General features: G+C 40.2%; 3 protein-coding genes across 7 annotated transcripts; 1 reads left to right on the top strand and 2 right to left on the bottom strand.

Moving 5' to 3' along the window:
• Positions 1-1,535: 1,535 nt before the first annotated feature.
• Positions 1,536-2,923, bottom strand: LOC111595696 (chymotrypsin-2). Of its 2 annotated transcripts, XR_002751206.2 has the most exons (4): positions 2,779-2,923; positions 2,351-2,713; positions 1,790-2,286; positions 1,536-1,722 (listed from the first exon to the last, which is right to left on the bottom strand). XR_002751206.2 is itself a non-coding variant. In XM_023309541.2 (3 exons), exons 1-3 carry the CDS (start codon positions 2,908-2,910, stop codon positions 1,984-1,986), a joined length of 798 nt encoding a protein of 265 aa, XP_023165309.2. In that variant the 5' UTR covers positions 2,911-2,923; the 3' UTR covers positions 1,756-1,983. The 2 variants fall into 2 exon arrangements, 1 of the variants encoding a protein (XP_023165309.2); XM_023309541.2 differs by lacking the exon at positions 1,536-1,722 and having other exon boundaries at positions 1,756-2,286.
• A 1,235-nt stretch (positions 2,924-4,158) lies between these two features.
• Positions 4,159-13,130, bottom strand: LOC111595715 (serine/threonine-protein kinase ULK3). Of its 4 annotated transcripts, none has more exons than XM_023309560.2 (9): positions 13,049-13,130; positions 12,652-12,958; positions 6,451-6,610; positions 6,234-6,382; positions 5,948-6,172; positions 5,162-5,886; positions 4,681-4,865; positions 4,536-4,622; positions 4,159-4,293 (listed from the first exon to the last, which is right to left on the bottom strand). In XM_023309560.2, exons 3-9 carry the CDS (start codon positions 6,535-6,537, stop codon positions 4,195-4,197), a joined length of 1,557 nt encoding a protein of 518 aa, XP_023165328.2. In that variant the 5' UTR covers positions 6,538-6,610; positions 12,652-12,958; positions 13,049-13,130; the 3' UTR covers positions 4,159-4,194. The 4 variants fall into 4 exon arrangements, 3 of the variants coding, with proteins under 3 accessions (XP_023165328.2, XP_023165329.2, XP_023165330.2); XM_023309561.2 differs by having other exon boundaries at positions 12,652-12,955; XM_023309562.2 differs by having other exon boundaries at positions 4,159-4,280; positions 12,652-13,089.
• On the top strand, positions 6,732-8,745 carry LOC111595717. Its single transcript, XM_023309565.2, has 7 exons — positions 6,732-6,841; positions 7,085-7,225; positions 7,286-7,424; positions 7,479-7,608; positions 7,667-7,761; positions 7,968-8,204; positions 8,263-8,745. Exons 2-7 carry the CDS (start codon positions 7,155-7,157, stop codon positions 8,362-8,364), a joined length of 774 nt encoding a protein of 257 aa, XP_023165333.1. The 5' UTR covers positions 6,732-6,841; positions 7,085-7,154; the 3' UTR covers positions 8,365-8,745.
• Positions 13,131-13,160: the final 30 nt, after the last annotated feature.

Below are 13,160 nucleotides of genomic sequence, written 5' to 3'. Positions count from 1 at the left end.
TTGGCTGCTTGCACAACATTCGGCACAACAAAAGTTTGTGTATAGAAAGAAATGTGGGAAAAATGGAATCGTGCACATCTAATGTTACACTCGGATGCCAGCTGCTGCCGCATTTATGCCCAGCTCACGGGCGGCTCTCGTGCAAATAGGCCGCTTTCCAAGTTCCAAAAGGAATTCCCACACAAAAATTGCGTTCGAATTGCTTTAGTTGTAACTGAAAGTTGTTGTAGCTGAAAGTTTTACTGCTGCGGATGCGCGAAGCGGGGGCCTTAAGCTGAAGCGTTAACTATTTCCACAAAATTTAACTCAATTTGGAGGAATATATTTTCGAGAGCAGCGGCAGCAGCAGCAGCAGCAGCAGCAACTTTGTGTGCTCGGGTTTCGTTGCATACTTTTGGGCTTTGATTTGAATCGTTTGATGCAAAAAGTGGGGCAGGTGTTGTTAAATTTTCGCGCTCGCTTTCTTGCATAGAATAGTGACCGCCACGCCACGCCACGCCACGGCACGGCACGCCACGCATTCAAGTGCTGTCTGCTGCAGCCAATTAACAAATTATTTTTAATTAAACGAGCGAATGCGCGCCATGGTATATTCTTTTATCTCCTCTGAAGGGCGCCAGTTAAGCTACGCTTTTATAGGCCCAACATAACTGAATATGACATAGTATTGAACACCAAGTAGATAGTTCTCAAATGGTCCTCTTAGTCCTGCTCATGGCTGTTAGCACTGTTCTGCGCCCCATCAAAGACACCACTGACTGCAATTGCCTACTTTGAATATTTGCCAAAAACTGCTTCGTCCGCTCGAAGCGTGCGCCGCGTTTGAACAGAATTCGTCGACTGAATCAACCAAATTCGGCCATCGAACATGTCTCGCAACGGCCATTCGACGCTCGTGTGCGTGTTCGTGCCTTCGGTGTTAGCTGTCCGAGTGACTCGATTTGAACTGATTGAAAAGTTCTCAGCAGATCATCGCGTTATTTGCATCCCCATGCAAAAACCATTTGGTACATTAAAATGTACCATGTACCATGTACCATGTGCTATGCAAGTAAAAGTCAAACTTTTTTACTTTAGTTTGTTAGTTTATTTTCTTTACATCATTTTATTTACAAAAAATATATATGTACAAATTTCTAATCAAACGTTGAAGTATAGGTAAATTTTGTAAGTAAAGCATACATTAAAGGTACGTCTACTATTGCATAATAATATACCGGTTTTCGTACATTTTTATACGGTAACTTTAAGTCCCACCACACACCGCAGCTAATACGCAACATCGATAGCTTGGTCAACTTTGTTAATAATTAACTATATCAATGCAATCTAAAATATGAATTGCAATATAAAATTGCTTGATCTCACGGCTTATTTGAATACAATAATGCAGTTTTGAAACTTTTATATCAGTTTCTAATATTAGCAGCATATAATATATATTCAGTTTCATTTATTTATTATTAACATTTTTCAAACGTTTTAATTTAGTTTATGATGAAAATTAGTAAATAAAATCATTTATGAAATGTCCTCGGTATGTGACTAGCTTCAAACATGTTTGAAACACACTTACATGTTAAAGGCATGTAAGTTAACAGACCAGTGTTAATGTGTTGAAAATAAGCAGAATTTGATACTGTGGTGAATGTACTTGCTATAAAAGTGACTTTTCACCACTGGTTGTTGTCTTGGCTTACAGTTTGGGTCAGACTGATCAAGCTGAAATTCAAAATTCGAAATTCGAAATTTAATCGAGTTTTGTTTTATATTATATATAGTATAATACCATTATATATGAAATCGATTTGCATTGAACTGAATGAGTTATATTTCTCGAAAGGCGGCATCAAAGTTGAATTGTTCCAATACATTGATTTATGGGCTGATCGATGCCGACGTCGATAAGGCCGATGCGATAGGATTATTAATATATGATCTCCAATAAAACTGGGGGCTAATTGGCACTGCTGGACTAGAAGCCTAAGCCAATATTATCTGGCTTTTCTGGATCCAGTCGACGTAGTTGGCCACCTTGCAGTAGACGCCGGGATAGGGGGCCACGGTGCAGGGCTTGACGCTCCAGGACACGATGCCCACCTGCTGGCCGTCGTAGAGCAGAGGGCCGCCCGAGTCGCCGCTGCATTGGCCCTTGCCGCCCTCATCTACCCCGCCGCAGATATGATAGAGCGGGTTCGTGGAGCCCTTGTGGCGCGCGACGCACTCCTCGTCAGAGTACACCTTGAGCGACACCTGCTGCAGCGTAGTCTGAATATAGCCACCGGTCTAAGGAGGAGAGTGTGAGGATTAGCTAGGCATAAAGCGAGGGCGAAGCTAGAGCAAGTCCTACCTCGTTGAGGCCCCAGCCAATAAGCGTGCCGTCCCCGCCGTTGTCCACCTGGGGCGTGGCAAAGTTTAGGGCTGGCAGCTGAACAGGTGCGACGGTCTTGTAGTCGAACTTGAAGGGCTCGGCCACCTGGAGCAGTGATATATCGTTGGCGTAGTTCTTGCTCGGGTTGTAGAGTTCGTGCTGAATGATACGCTTCACAGCCACCACGTTGGGTCCAGTGGCTCCGATCTTCGTCACTCCGTACTGCACGGAAAGCTGCTCCGCTTTGCGGCCGTCCGTGCAGTGGGCTGCGGTCATCACGAACTGGTTCGAGACGATCGAGCCACCACAGGAATGGGAGCCAGTTGCGCCACGCAACGAGATCTGCGAGATCAGAAAGAGACGTTAGAGATCTACGTCCGATCTATATCCGAGTCCAGCTCACTCACCACAAAGGGATAGCTCTCTATCGTGGCATCCGTGCCATTGACCACTCGACCCATCGGAGGTGCGCCATAGGCGCTTCCACAGGTAATCGCCAGCACTAGAAGCGCGCACAGGTGTTGTCCGGACGATGGCATGATGGAAAAACTGCTGATTAGACTCTAACTGGACGGCGCTACGACTGGCGTCTTTTATAGACGAATCCAGTGGAGCGTGTGCTGGAGCGATTGCTCGAATATTTATGGCCAGCGATAACTGGGCTATAAATGATTAAGTTTCTGATTCCCTACCCTATCCGATTTACAGTTTATAAATCAGTTGTGTTTGGGTTTTACTCAATGATTAAACACACATTTCGCACTGCTTCAGTCAATCAATCAATCAATCAGGCTAGACCAGATTCTTTGAGAGACCAGATTCTCCGCAAAGCAATCAGCATGCCAGAATATATTAAAGTCAGGGTCCTAGTCCTAGCCTATATTAAAGTCAGGGTTGTCCGAATGCCTATGACATCCTAGGGCTTGGTCCGATAAGTGTATAGGGTGGTTGGGTACATTCATATATTAGATATGTCTTCTATTTGACTGCAATAAAGTTGCTTATGGGTAGCATCCGTGGATGGGAGCATCGGTCTATGCTGTACTCAGATGAGTGAGCTACAGCGATCTATGCTGAACTGGCTGACGGTTGATCACGTCGTGTGATTTGCGTACGGATACAAATGTTTCCTATGCTCCCTATACTCGATCGTGTTGACGTTGGGGATTGATCTTCCGCGTCAACACCACATTCATGCTTGAAAATCAAATTAAACCAAAAGGTCTGTCGCATGGGTCTAATCCGAGACTCAGACGAGATTAGGTAACATCCTCTCAAAAGCATGTTTGATGATCAAAGCTGATGAACAAAATGTTTGTGTTCCAGTGGAACAGAAACGGAAAGGTTTCAAAAAAGAGCGGGTTTCAGGAGAAATTTATAGACTCTATATCAAAGGACGTCCGAGATATACGATTAAGCAAAGTCTCCTTTTCATTAGAATCGATTTCATAAGAACTGAAATGAAAGGTAAGGCGAGTCCTTATGACACATTTTCAAGCCTTTAGTTCACACAGACTTCAGTATTATAGGGCCATCTGGACAGAGTAAACTCAGCTTAGCTCGTCGTATTAGGGGATCGTTCGCAGAACTCGCAGTCTGTGTACCATTGAAATTGGCCTTCTTATATACAGCACAATATGCTTCTGACTCGCTTCGATTCAATGTTTTCAGCTGCTCAAGGACTTCCTTATAAATTTATCCTGCTGATCTCCCAATCTCCTGCCAAGCAGGAGGCACCTATTGATACAGATACAACAAATAAAAGAACTTATATTCATATAGTTCAGCTTTAATTTTACTTTATGCTAGACGCGAGTCATTGACTAAACCATTTTAATTAAGGTAATCACAATGCATAAGAATAAATAAACGTGTGGCTTGAAGTCCGGAAGAAAGTGTGGCAATGCTCCTGGAATGTAAAACTGTGTAAACAAAGCTTAACAAGGTATAGATAGACGAAGGGGTGCCATAATTTACACATAAATATTAACAAATTTAGTTTGATTTTTGGTTGAACATTTGTGAGTCAGCTGAGCCCACACACAATCTACATTATACATTATGTTCAAACTACGCTACTTCACTAGGCAATGCCGTGGCATCTGTCTACAAAAATACTCTTAACAGTTGGTTGCAACTTCTACTGAATACTGCAGCTGCGTACCGTGGACATCTTTTGCTCCTCGTCGTCCAGGTGCTTCGCGCTCAATATACTTTTAATGCTCTCAGCCTCCTTGATCCAGAACTCCAACTGGAATCAATCATAGATACAAATGATGCGTCATACAGAAACATTGGCAGGAACTCACCTGTTGCAGCAGCAGATTGCGCCGCTCACCTTTCGGCTCGTTGTTCACAAACGGCACCAGAATGCCCAGGGCAGAGGTATATGACTCCAAGGCGGCGTCCAGTTTGCGCTCGTACAAATACAGTTCGCCCTGCCGTCCGATTTCCAGGCCCGTCTTCAAAGAGGGACTCGAATTGGATAGAGCAACTGAAAGACGTACAATTTTAGTATCCGGGAATTTCCACATGATAATGGAATATGTGTTGGTGTGTTCCTATTATAGGTATATATACAAGATAAGCGACTAAACAGATTACTGATACTGAACGTTATCGAAAGATTGGACTATCGATGGACTCTTTAACAATAATGTAAAGATACCAATATTTAAGATTAAATAGGTTCATAAATATCAAAAGTTTTCCCTAATACTAATTTGGCTTGATCAATAATACTAAATGCAAATGCTGTAACTGGAATCAGTATTAAGTGAAATGTCGTACAAAGCTGCTTATAGCGCGCATCCGGCTCAAGCATTTCCATCATGCGCGATGTGCTGGGCTGGGTCTGATGATTGGCAGCTTCAGCAGTTGTGGCAGCGACGCTCTTTTCAAATGCTTTCTGTTGTCTTTGGGCCAATAGTTTGTACTCATCCTCGATTATAACATTCTTTATCTCCTCGGCGCGTTTCATGTAGGTTAGAGCTCGATTACGCAGCTCTTGGCGCCGGCTGGCATCCGATTCCTCGGTTATCAGCGGCACAAAGTATTGCAATGCGCTGCAATACAAGTAGTAGGCCTCCTTATAGTTCCGCTTCTCATCGTGTCCCACCGCCTGGGTGACTAGGTCAATTGCCTTCTTCAGCGTTTGTTCCGAGGGAAAAGTTTTGAGATCTAAAAACGGATGTGCAAAGAAATCCGCAAACGAAATGCGCTGCGCTGGCTCGTGAGCCAGAAGACGACGCAACAAATCGTGGCATTCGTTACTGATTCGCGCATTTGGTGGCAGCACAATGGGCTCGGCCTTCCGGATGCGCAGCAACAGTTCCTCAATGGTGCGCGAGCTATAGGGCGCCTTTCCGAACAGGCATTCATATAGAATGACGCCAACACTCCACAGATCCGCCTTGGCATCGTACTGATGCTTACGCACAATCTCTGGCGCCATGTACAGCGGCGAGCCCTTCAGCTGTTGATTGAGCTCGCCCAGTTTAAGGTGTTGCGCAAATCTGTAAAATGTCCAAAACAATCTATACATAAAAGGTTCCCTCGGATCCCTCGATAACATACCCAAAGTCTGCCACCTTCAGATAGACATTATTGGCGCTGCGCGTTAGCAGTAAGTTCTGTGGCTTCAGATCAAAGTGTGAGACGTCATTGGCTCGCATATACTGAACCGCAGCTGCCAACTGTCGTAGAAAGTATCGACATGTCGACTCCGGCAGCGCCTTTTTGGTGCGTATGAAGGCAGATAAATTTCCTGCATTACAATACTCCAGTACAATGTAAATGTTCCTTAAGAAGAACCGAGGAAAATTTAAGTATTTCGATCTCTCGAATGCACCCATAAACTCACTTGTCATCCCAGAAGAAGTCCTGAAGCGTCACGATGTATTTATGTTTGAGGTCACGCAGCAGTCGAATTTCCGTTATTAAATTATCGCGCGAGCTTTGGGATAACGTGGACATTTCCACATACTTGATGGCATGATAAGTGTTCTGCTTCTATAAAAATACATATAGACAAGCAAGAGATAAGTTAATTCGTGGAAACTTTAAATAATACGGCTTACTTTATGACGCGCCTTGTAGACGGATGCATAGCTGCCCACTCCAAGTTTCTCCTGTATGTCATAGTCTGTTATTAGCGGCAGTGACATAATTGAACAATTTTATAAGGCCATTTATATAGGAAGTTGCAGCTAATGCGTTTTCGAACAAATTGCTTTAGAACTAGGGAAAACCATAACAATACATTTGACAGTCACAACGAAGATCGACACTCAGCTGATTGGAGCGGCAATCGATTGTGCTCAACATTTACACACTTGTTGCACAACAGTTGTGCCACCGTTCCACGAAATGCAACAGAGCAACGTTGTGTCAACGAATGGGCAACACTTTTGTGATTCAGTGTGTTTGTTGTTGATGCGTATCTCAGCAACAAAATTAAATTTTTTGAAGGTAAATAAATGGATAACCCAAGTTAAAATAGCGCAACACAATTACGAGATCACAATAATGTAGATGGCACACAATACTATTGCCAAGCAAAGGGTTTTGGCTATTAAATCATTTCGTAAACCCCACGGACTGAAGCTGGGCTGCTCATACGAAGCAGACACACCCAAAATAACAAATTAATCAGACACGCCCGTTAGCAAATTTATTAATATGTGTTCACAATATATGTTCTTCAACTTCTAGCTGTTCTTTGCGCAGTGCTTGATCCTCCAACCATATTTGATTTCGTGACGTCACAGAACAAGGCTTCAAAATGAATTACGGCCGAAAGACGCCCTCAACCTATCGATCGAATCCCTCGATGTATTCCCATGCCACGGGGAGGTATGTAAAGATAACAAGCATTTATAAATAGCAAATAATCAACATGTAATTCTCTTGCAGATCCTCTACAAATTTGCATTCGAAGATGTCGCGCTCCACACGCAGCGTTCGCATTCCATGGTACCAGAGGCCTCTCCTGAAGAACAACCAATACATTGACATACAAAAGGGTGCCATGCTAATTGGCCTATTCGCTGTGGTAAGTCTTGTGGTGTGTTTGTATTTAACATTGCTAATTCGAGTGCCTCCACAGTTTCTTTCGCTCTTCACCATTGCCACCACCATCTTTGACATTTACTGCTATGCGATGGCGGCCCCCGGATCGACACATTACGGTTACTATATTATATCATACGAGTTTGTGTATGTTGGAAATAAGCACGGTACTTATGTGGCCTTTTATCACTTAACTCATTACGTCAAGTTTCGCATATGTTCTAGTTCGCAACATGTTGATCGTATTTGCCCTGTTCTCGCTGATTATGGCGCTCGTGAACTTTGTCACCAGCGTCCTACTGTGCGTGGCCTTGCGGAAGGTAAGTTAAATATATTTTTGGGGTCTGGTTTCGCGAAAATTCACTTTCATTTCACACATGCGTTCAAGCAAAAAAAACTTGGAGCACAAAAACGCTTACTGAGCAGAAGGGTAACATAGCATCCTACATAAATCCATTTAGTTTAGCTACCCAATCATTTAATAAGTTAAAAAGTCTACATTAAAATAATTACTAAACCCTTGCAGGAGTACGAGAGAAAAGTGATGCCCTGGCTGTGGACCTTTGCCATTTTCACCGTTTGGCGCGCCTTGGCTCTCATCTTCTTTGCCATTGTCAATGACTTGTACTTTGCCTACAACATATTAATGGTGCTGCTTTGGAGCATCTTCTGTTTGGTTTCCATTTATGGCTGGGCCGTTGTCTATTCGCTGTTCCTAGAGCTGGTGGACCTCACAAAGTTGGAAGATTTGGCGCACTTGCGTGTAAGTTTGGTCATCGTACAAATTGCCAAAGAACCTTTGTTTACGTTCATTCTTTCAGATGGGCACTATGGCTTCACTGCACGCATCCACAGCCAACTCGCTGGCTGGCTCCCGTCCGACAACACCCCACAGCACTGTGTCTACAATGCCAGTGGGCTAGTGTGGTGGGTGTTTCAATCACATGCAAAGCTCAATAATCCCGTCCACTGGAATCCTTCTCAGCCAAGGCTAGGCTAGGCAAGGCAAACCAAACGCGCTTTATTTGTAAACATTCCATATTCACCAGTTCTGTGCCTTAGATGCGTTCAAATAATGTCTAGTACATATCAAAACAAGAATTGCGATTGCAAATTTTTATACATATATGAAGAATCTAACTAGTATTTAAGCCTCATTCCGTCCACTTACGAACACACATACATACACACATGGAGGTGCATGTTAATTTAAACGAATATTTTTGTTATTGATGAAATCTCTGTCTCAATATGTGTTTACCTGACTTATTTTTATACACATCCACCGTCCTGTGTAACAATATTTTATGCAAAGTAATATATTGCCTTCACTTAAAATTATTAAAATCATGTTGGATCATTTTTTAGCGTATTATCAAGAATTTTGTACCTTTAATAAATTTCAAGAAAAGTATAAAAAGACGATTAAATTATTTGCTATAAGTAGAAGTAGAAAAAGGTAAATAATTAATGTTTCCCTCGAAAAGAAATTCAAAAAGTCTGTAAAATTGTCCAAAAATTAATTTTCAAAAATAATACAAGTTAAAATTTGAAAAAGTAAAGTTCAGCTATTAATTTTTAAAATTAATTTTTCAAGTTTTTACGATGATCGAATTTAAAACAATTCAAATAAAACGTTTGGTATATTCTCGCTTCGCGTTGCTGTCACACTGTAAACAACGAAATACCTTTTCCGGTTTGGAGATATCAGCTGCGCGACATGACAAAGCAATCAGCTTTTGGTCGTCAGCAGCGAAATTACAGAGAATCGTTCAACAAAGTGGGATAATTACAGTACAACTCACGACACATGCAAACAAGAGTACAAGTACCACACACATAGCACGCTTGTAGATGAGCCAAAGTTCAATTAACTAACAAAATGCGTGTTTTATTTTGTTAATTTCTCAATATCCCATGAGTCAAACTTTCAAACAACAGGCATTCGCTTCTGCAACTAACTTTCGCTCGCATATGGTGTATTTTATATGCATATGCATTTATTACAGATATATGTACGTGTACATACAAGCATGAGTGTACTTTGTCTCGCTCAGTTCGCAGCTTATTGCTACGCAGTTTCACGATATTCGCAGTTTAAAATATTGCGCATCGTTGTCAAGTCCTGATGGATGTGCGTGTGTTGCTCTCCCTATGTTTTGCCACTCATTATTTTTCTCTCGCAGTTGTTGATCGCTGCAACGGGACATAAAACTGACTGAACGCCTCGCACCTGTCCAAGTTGAATGCCCCAAAGCAGAAGAGCAGGAAAGAGAATCCACTGAGTGCTATTTCTAACAGTGCTCAATTTTGTTTTCGACACGTTTCTCAACCTTGCCTTAATATTATTTCTCCCATCAGTCTTCTACGCAGTGCCGTTGTTGCTTTGTGCTCGGCTCATAACTGCGCATTTCCACTGAGGTAGTAATGTGGTTCGCTTGTATCACGCCTGCCAGACAGATATAAAGTATAAAATGCAACGCTACCTCCACTCCCCACAGATTTCATACGCTGTCGCTTGGATGCCTCTGCCTGTTGTTGTTGTTGTGCGTGGGGCGCGTCGTTCACCTTAGTAAAACACCCCCACAAGCTGCTGCACCAATGGAGAGGCGTACATATATACATACATATATATAAGTCCGTACGTACTCATCTACACATCAACACGTTTGGTTGACTATGTTTCGGGTTTTTGTATTGTGTTATTGCTCTCATTTGCTGTTAACTGAGGGCAAGTAAGATTTTCACCACGACAGCTTGCTGCGCTCTTGGTGACTAATTGTTGTTATTGCTAAATTTTTACTTTGCTCAACAAAACAATGTTTTGTTTGGTTTCGTGCGATCCCAAACTGACGAAATCAAGTGCTGCGTCTTTCCTACTCTCTCTCGCTCCCATTCGGTAGGCTTCTGCCTCAGCTGTCGTATATGTATGGCCATACGTATGCACATTAAACAGGAAATTATTTTCGTTTTCTATAGAAAAGTCTCATATATGTACATACATAAATACATCGCCATGTACACCAATTTAATCTCTTTGGTTTATTTTTAAAGCTATACATATACATACGTAACAATCAAACGAATGATCATATGTATGTATGTACATTTGTATGCATATTGTTTAATTTTGTACTCACAAAATAAGTAAGCTGATTTAAAGCTTACTCAAGGTTCACACAAGAATACAAATTCATATATATGTGTATATACATATCCATGTATGTGTGTGAGTCGCACAAAACTACAGTTCGTTAACATGCACATGTGTATGGCAGCGATGTTTTTGTGAAATTTAAAGTATATTTTAAGTCTGATAGACTTGTATAGAAATAAACCTATTCGTGTATTTTGCGTTTATATTTAGTTTCATATACAGATATAATAAAACCTATATTTTATTATTAAATTTGATAATAATTATACATTTTTTTAGAAGTATGATAATATTTATATATTCATGTGTGTATGCATATATTTATGTGGATACATATGCACATATGCCCCTGTCTTGTTAATTCCGTTTTGTTTTTTATTGTCCGACGCATTTACTCGTTGACCGCTAAACAAAAAATGAATCGCTTCACTGAGATGCTTAGCTATATAAATACAAGGATATAAATTCAAACAGACGTATGTACGTACATACATACATACGGCCATAGCAAACGAAAAAATAAAGCAAATTTCAGCCATCAAAAATGTTAGCCAGAGAAACTCACCACGCATTGGTTTTATTACAACAGACGAACTCGCATTAATGAGCAACTAACAACAGAAACGAATTTTATGTTATTTCCTGATTTACTTAAATAGTTATTCAAGCATGTAAAGTTGTATAATTCTTACGCAGATATACATTTGATAAAATATAAAGAACATATTCTACATATGTACATATCTATAAACATATTTCATAAAAGTGCGCAGTTTGCATTGATGACGCAGCAACAAAAACACAATGGCAATGCCAACAACATGACAATAACAGCAACTGCTCTCAGTCTCAATAGCTCTTGCTCTTGCTCTCTCGCACAGTTGACGTGTGGCCACAATATGGCGTCGTCGGAACTGTGTCGTCGCTGAATTTCCATTTCAAAATAACAATTAGGAATGTATGTATGTAAATGAATTTGGATTCTTAGCCGCATTGCTGCTCTGTTAAATAATAAATAGATGAGAGCTTATAACAACAGTTTCATGATTAAATGTTAAGAATTTGCTCTGCATCACTCTGTATTTTTCATGCATTGCATTGGTCTCTATAAATGGTGTATATGATTGTGTGTGAATGTACAGGTCTGTAACTTGTTACAATCATAATACCCTTGATAATAGTACTTTTGTTCCGTCATCAAGTGTGTAACAGAGTCAATGAGACAAGTTTATTGAACTATTAGTTACATTTTCTAGATCAGATATCTCGAACATTTCAGTCTTATAGCTAAGCCCAATATATACATAAATAAATATTAGTGTATATATGTACACTTATATATATTTACATATAAATAAATATGATATACATAAGAAATGTAGCTTATTTCCTTTAGTTCTAAAAAAAAATAAATAGAACTAGGAGATCGCACACCGAGGATTGTGTACCCCTTAATAAATGAGAAAATTTAATATTTATAGTACATTTTAATGAGTACCTCGAAACCTTGTACTTTTTTAATTGTTTGTCTTTTCACAAGAGGATTTTTGGGTTGGTTGTTATTCAACAATTTAAATTTGGCTAGCAGAATGTTTTTTTCATTGGCGTTTTATCACTAATATGTGCTATAGCCATATTACGTATATTCATAGTTGCATATGTATAAGTACAATCATACATACATTCACAGAATATTTCCTTGTATGTTTTTCACCACGCGTAAGTCAAATTCTCTCTAGTTTTTAAACATATGTATATGTATATGTGTGTGCATTACTTTGCTCAGACTTCCGTCTATATACATATATATACATATACGTATGGTGTTTAATGCTGTTAAGTTGAACTGTTAAGTGACAAAATGAATAATAATCTTTACACTATTTTACAATGTACATGTAATATATAAATATTATCTGTTGTGGGACATTGTTGAAATAAGCAAAGGCTTTAAAATTTATTGTAAGAAACAATAGAAATTGCTTAAAACAAATCACTTTTGCGTTAACATTCTCTGCTGAGACGACAACAGTACGTTTTGAGTATAACATACCCAATTTCATTTTTACTCGACTGATTTGCGTTTTGCTTTGCCGTTTCATTCGTGCGTTGAACCTTGGAGACTTCACATCGAGTTTGGAGGATCAAATCCACGTTAGGTTTTGCTACAACTACAACTGTCATCCACAATACAATACACGCGCTGTGTCTCTGTCTGCTTCGCTGGCTGGCTTTGTGTCTTTGTGTGCGTGCGCGCCGTGTTGATTTGGCATAATTTGTAAATGATTTTACAATTTTTGTTACAAATAATCGTCGAGCGCTAGCCAATCGGGTCTATTAAATCCGCGCCAGCGTCGCTGCTAACGTCGTCGTCGTGAGCGTTGTGTGCAAGAAAAATTTAGTTTGTTTAAAATAAAAAGAAAGTTAACCATAATTTGTGATATACTTACATATTTAATTTATATTTGCCCTTGCTTTGTGCAATTTCCCACGAAAAGTTTATAATTCATCAGCAATTTTTACAAATGTATTATTTGTGAAAAAATAAAAAAAAATCAACTT

The sequence above is a fragment of the Drosophila hydei genome, unplaced genomic scaffold, assembly GCF_003285905.1.
Source record: "Drosophila hydei strain 15085-1641.00,03,60 unplaced genomic scaffold, DhydRS2 tig00008137-arrow-arrow-pilon, whole genome shotgun sequence".
NCBI lineage: Eukaryota > Metazoa > Arthropoda > Insecta > Diptera > Drosophilidae > Drosophila > Drosophila hydei.
This window is presented reverse-complemented; position numbering and strand designations above follow the sequence as displayed.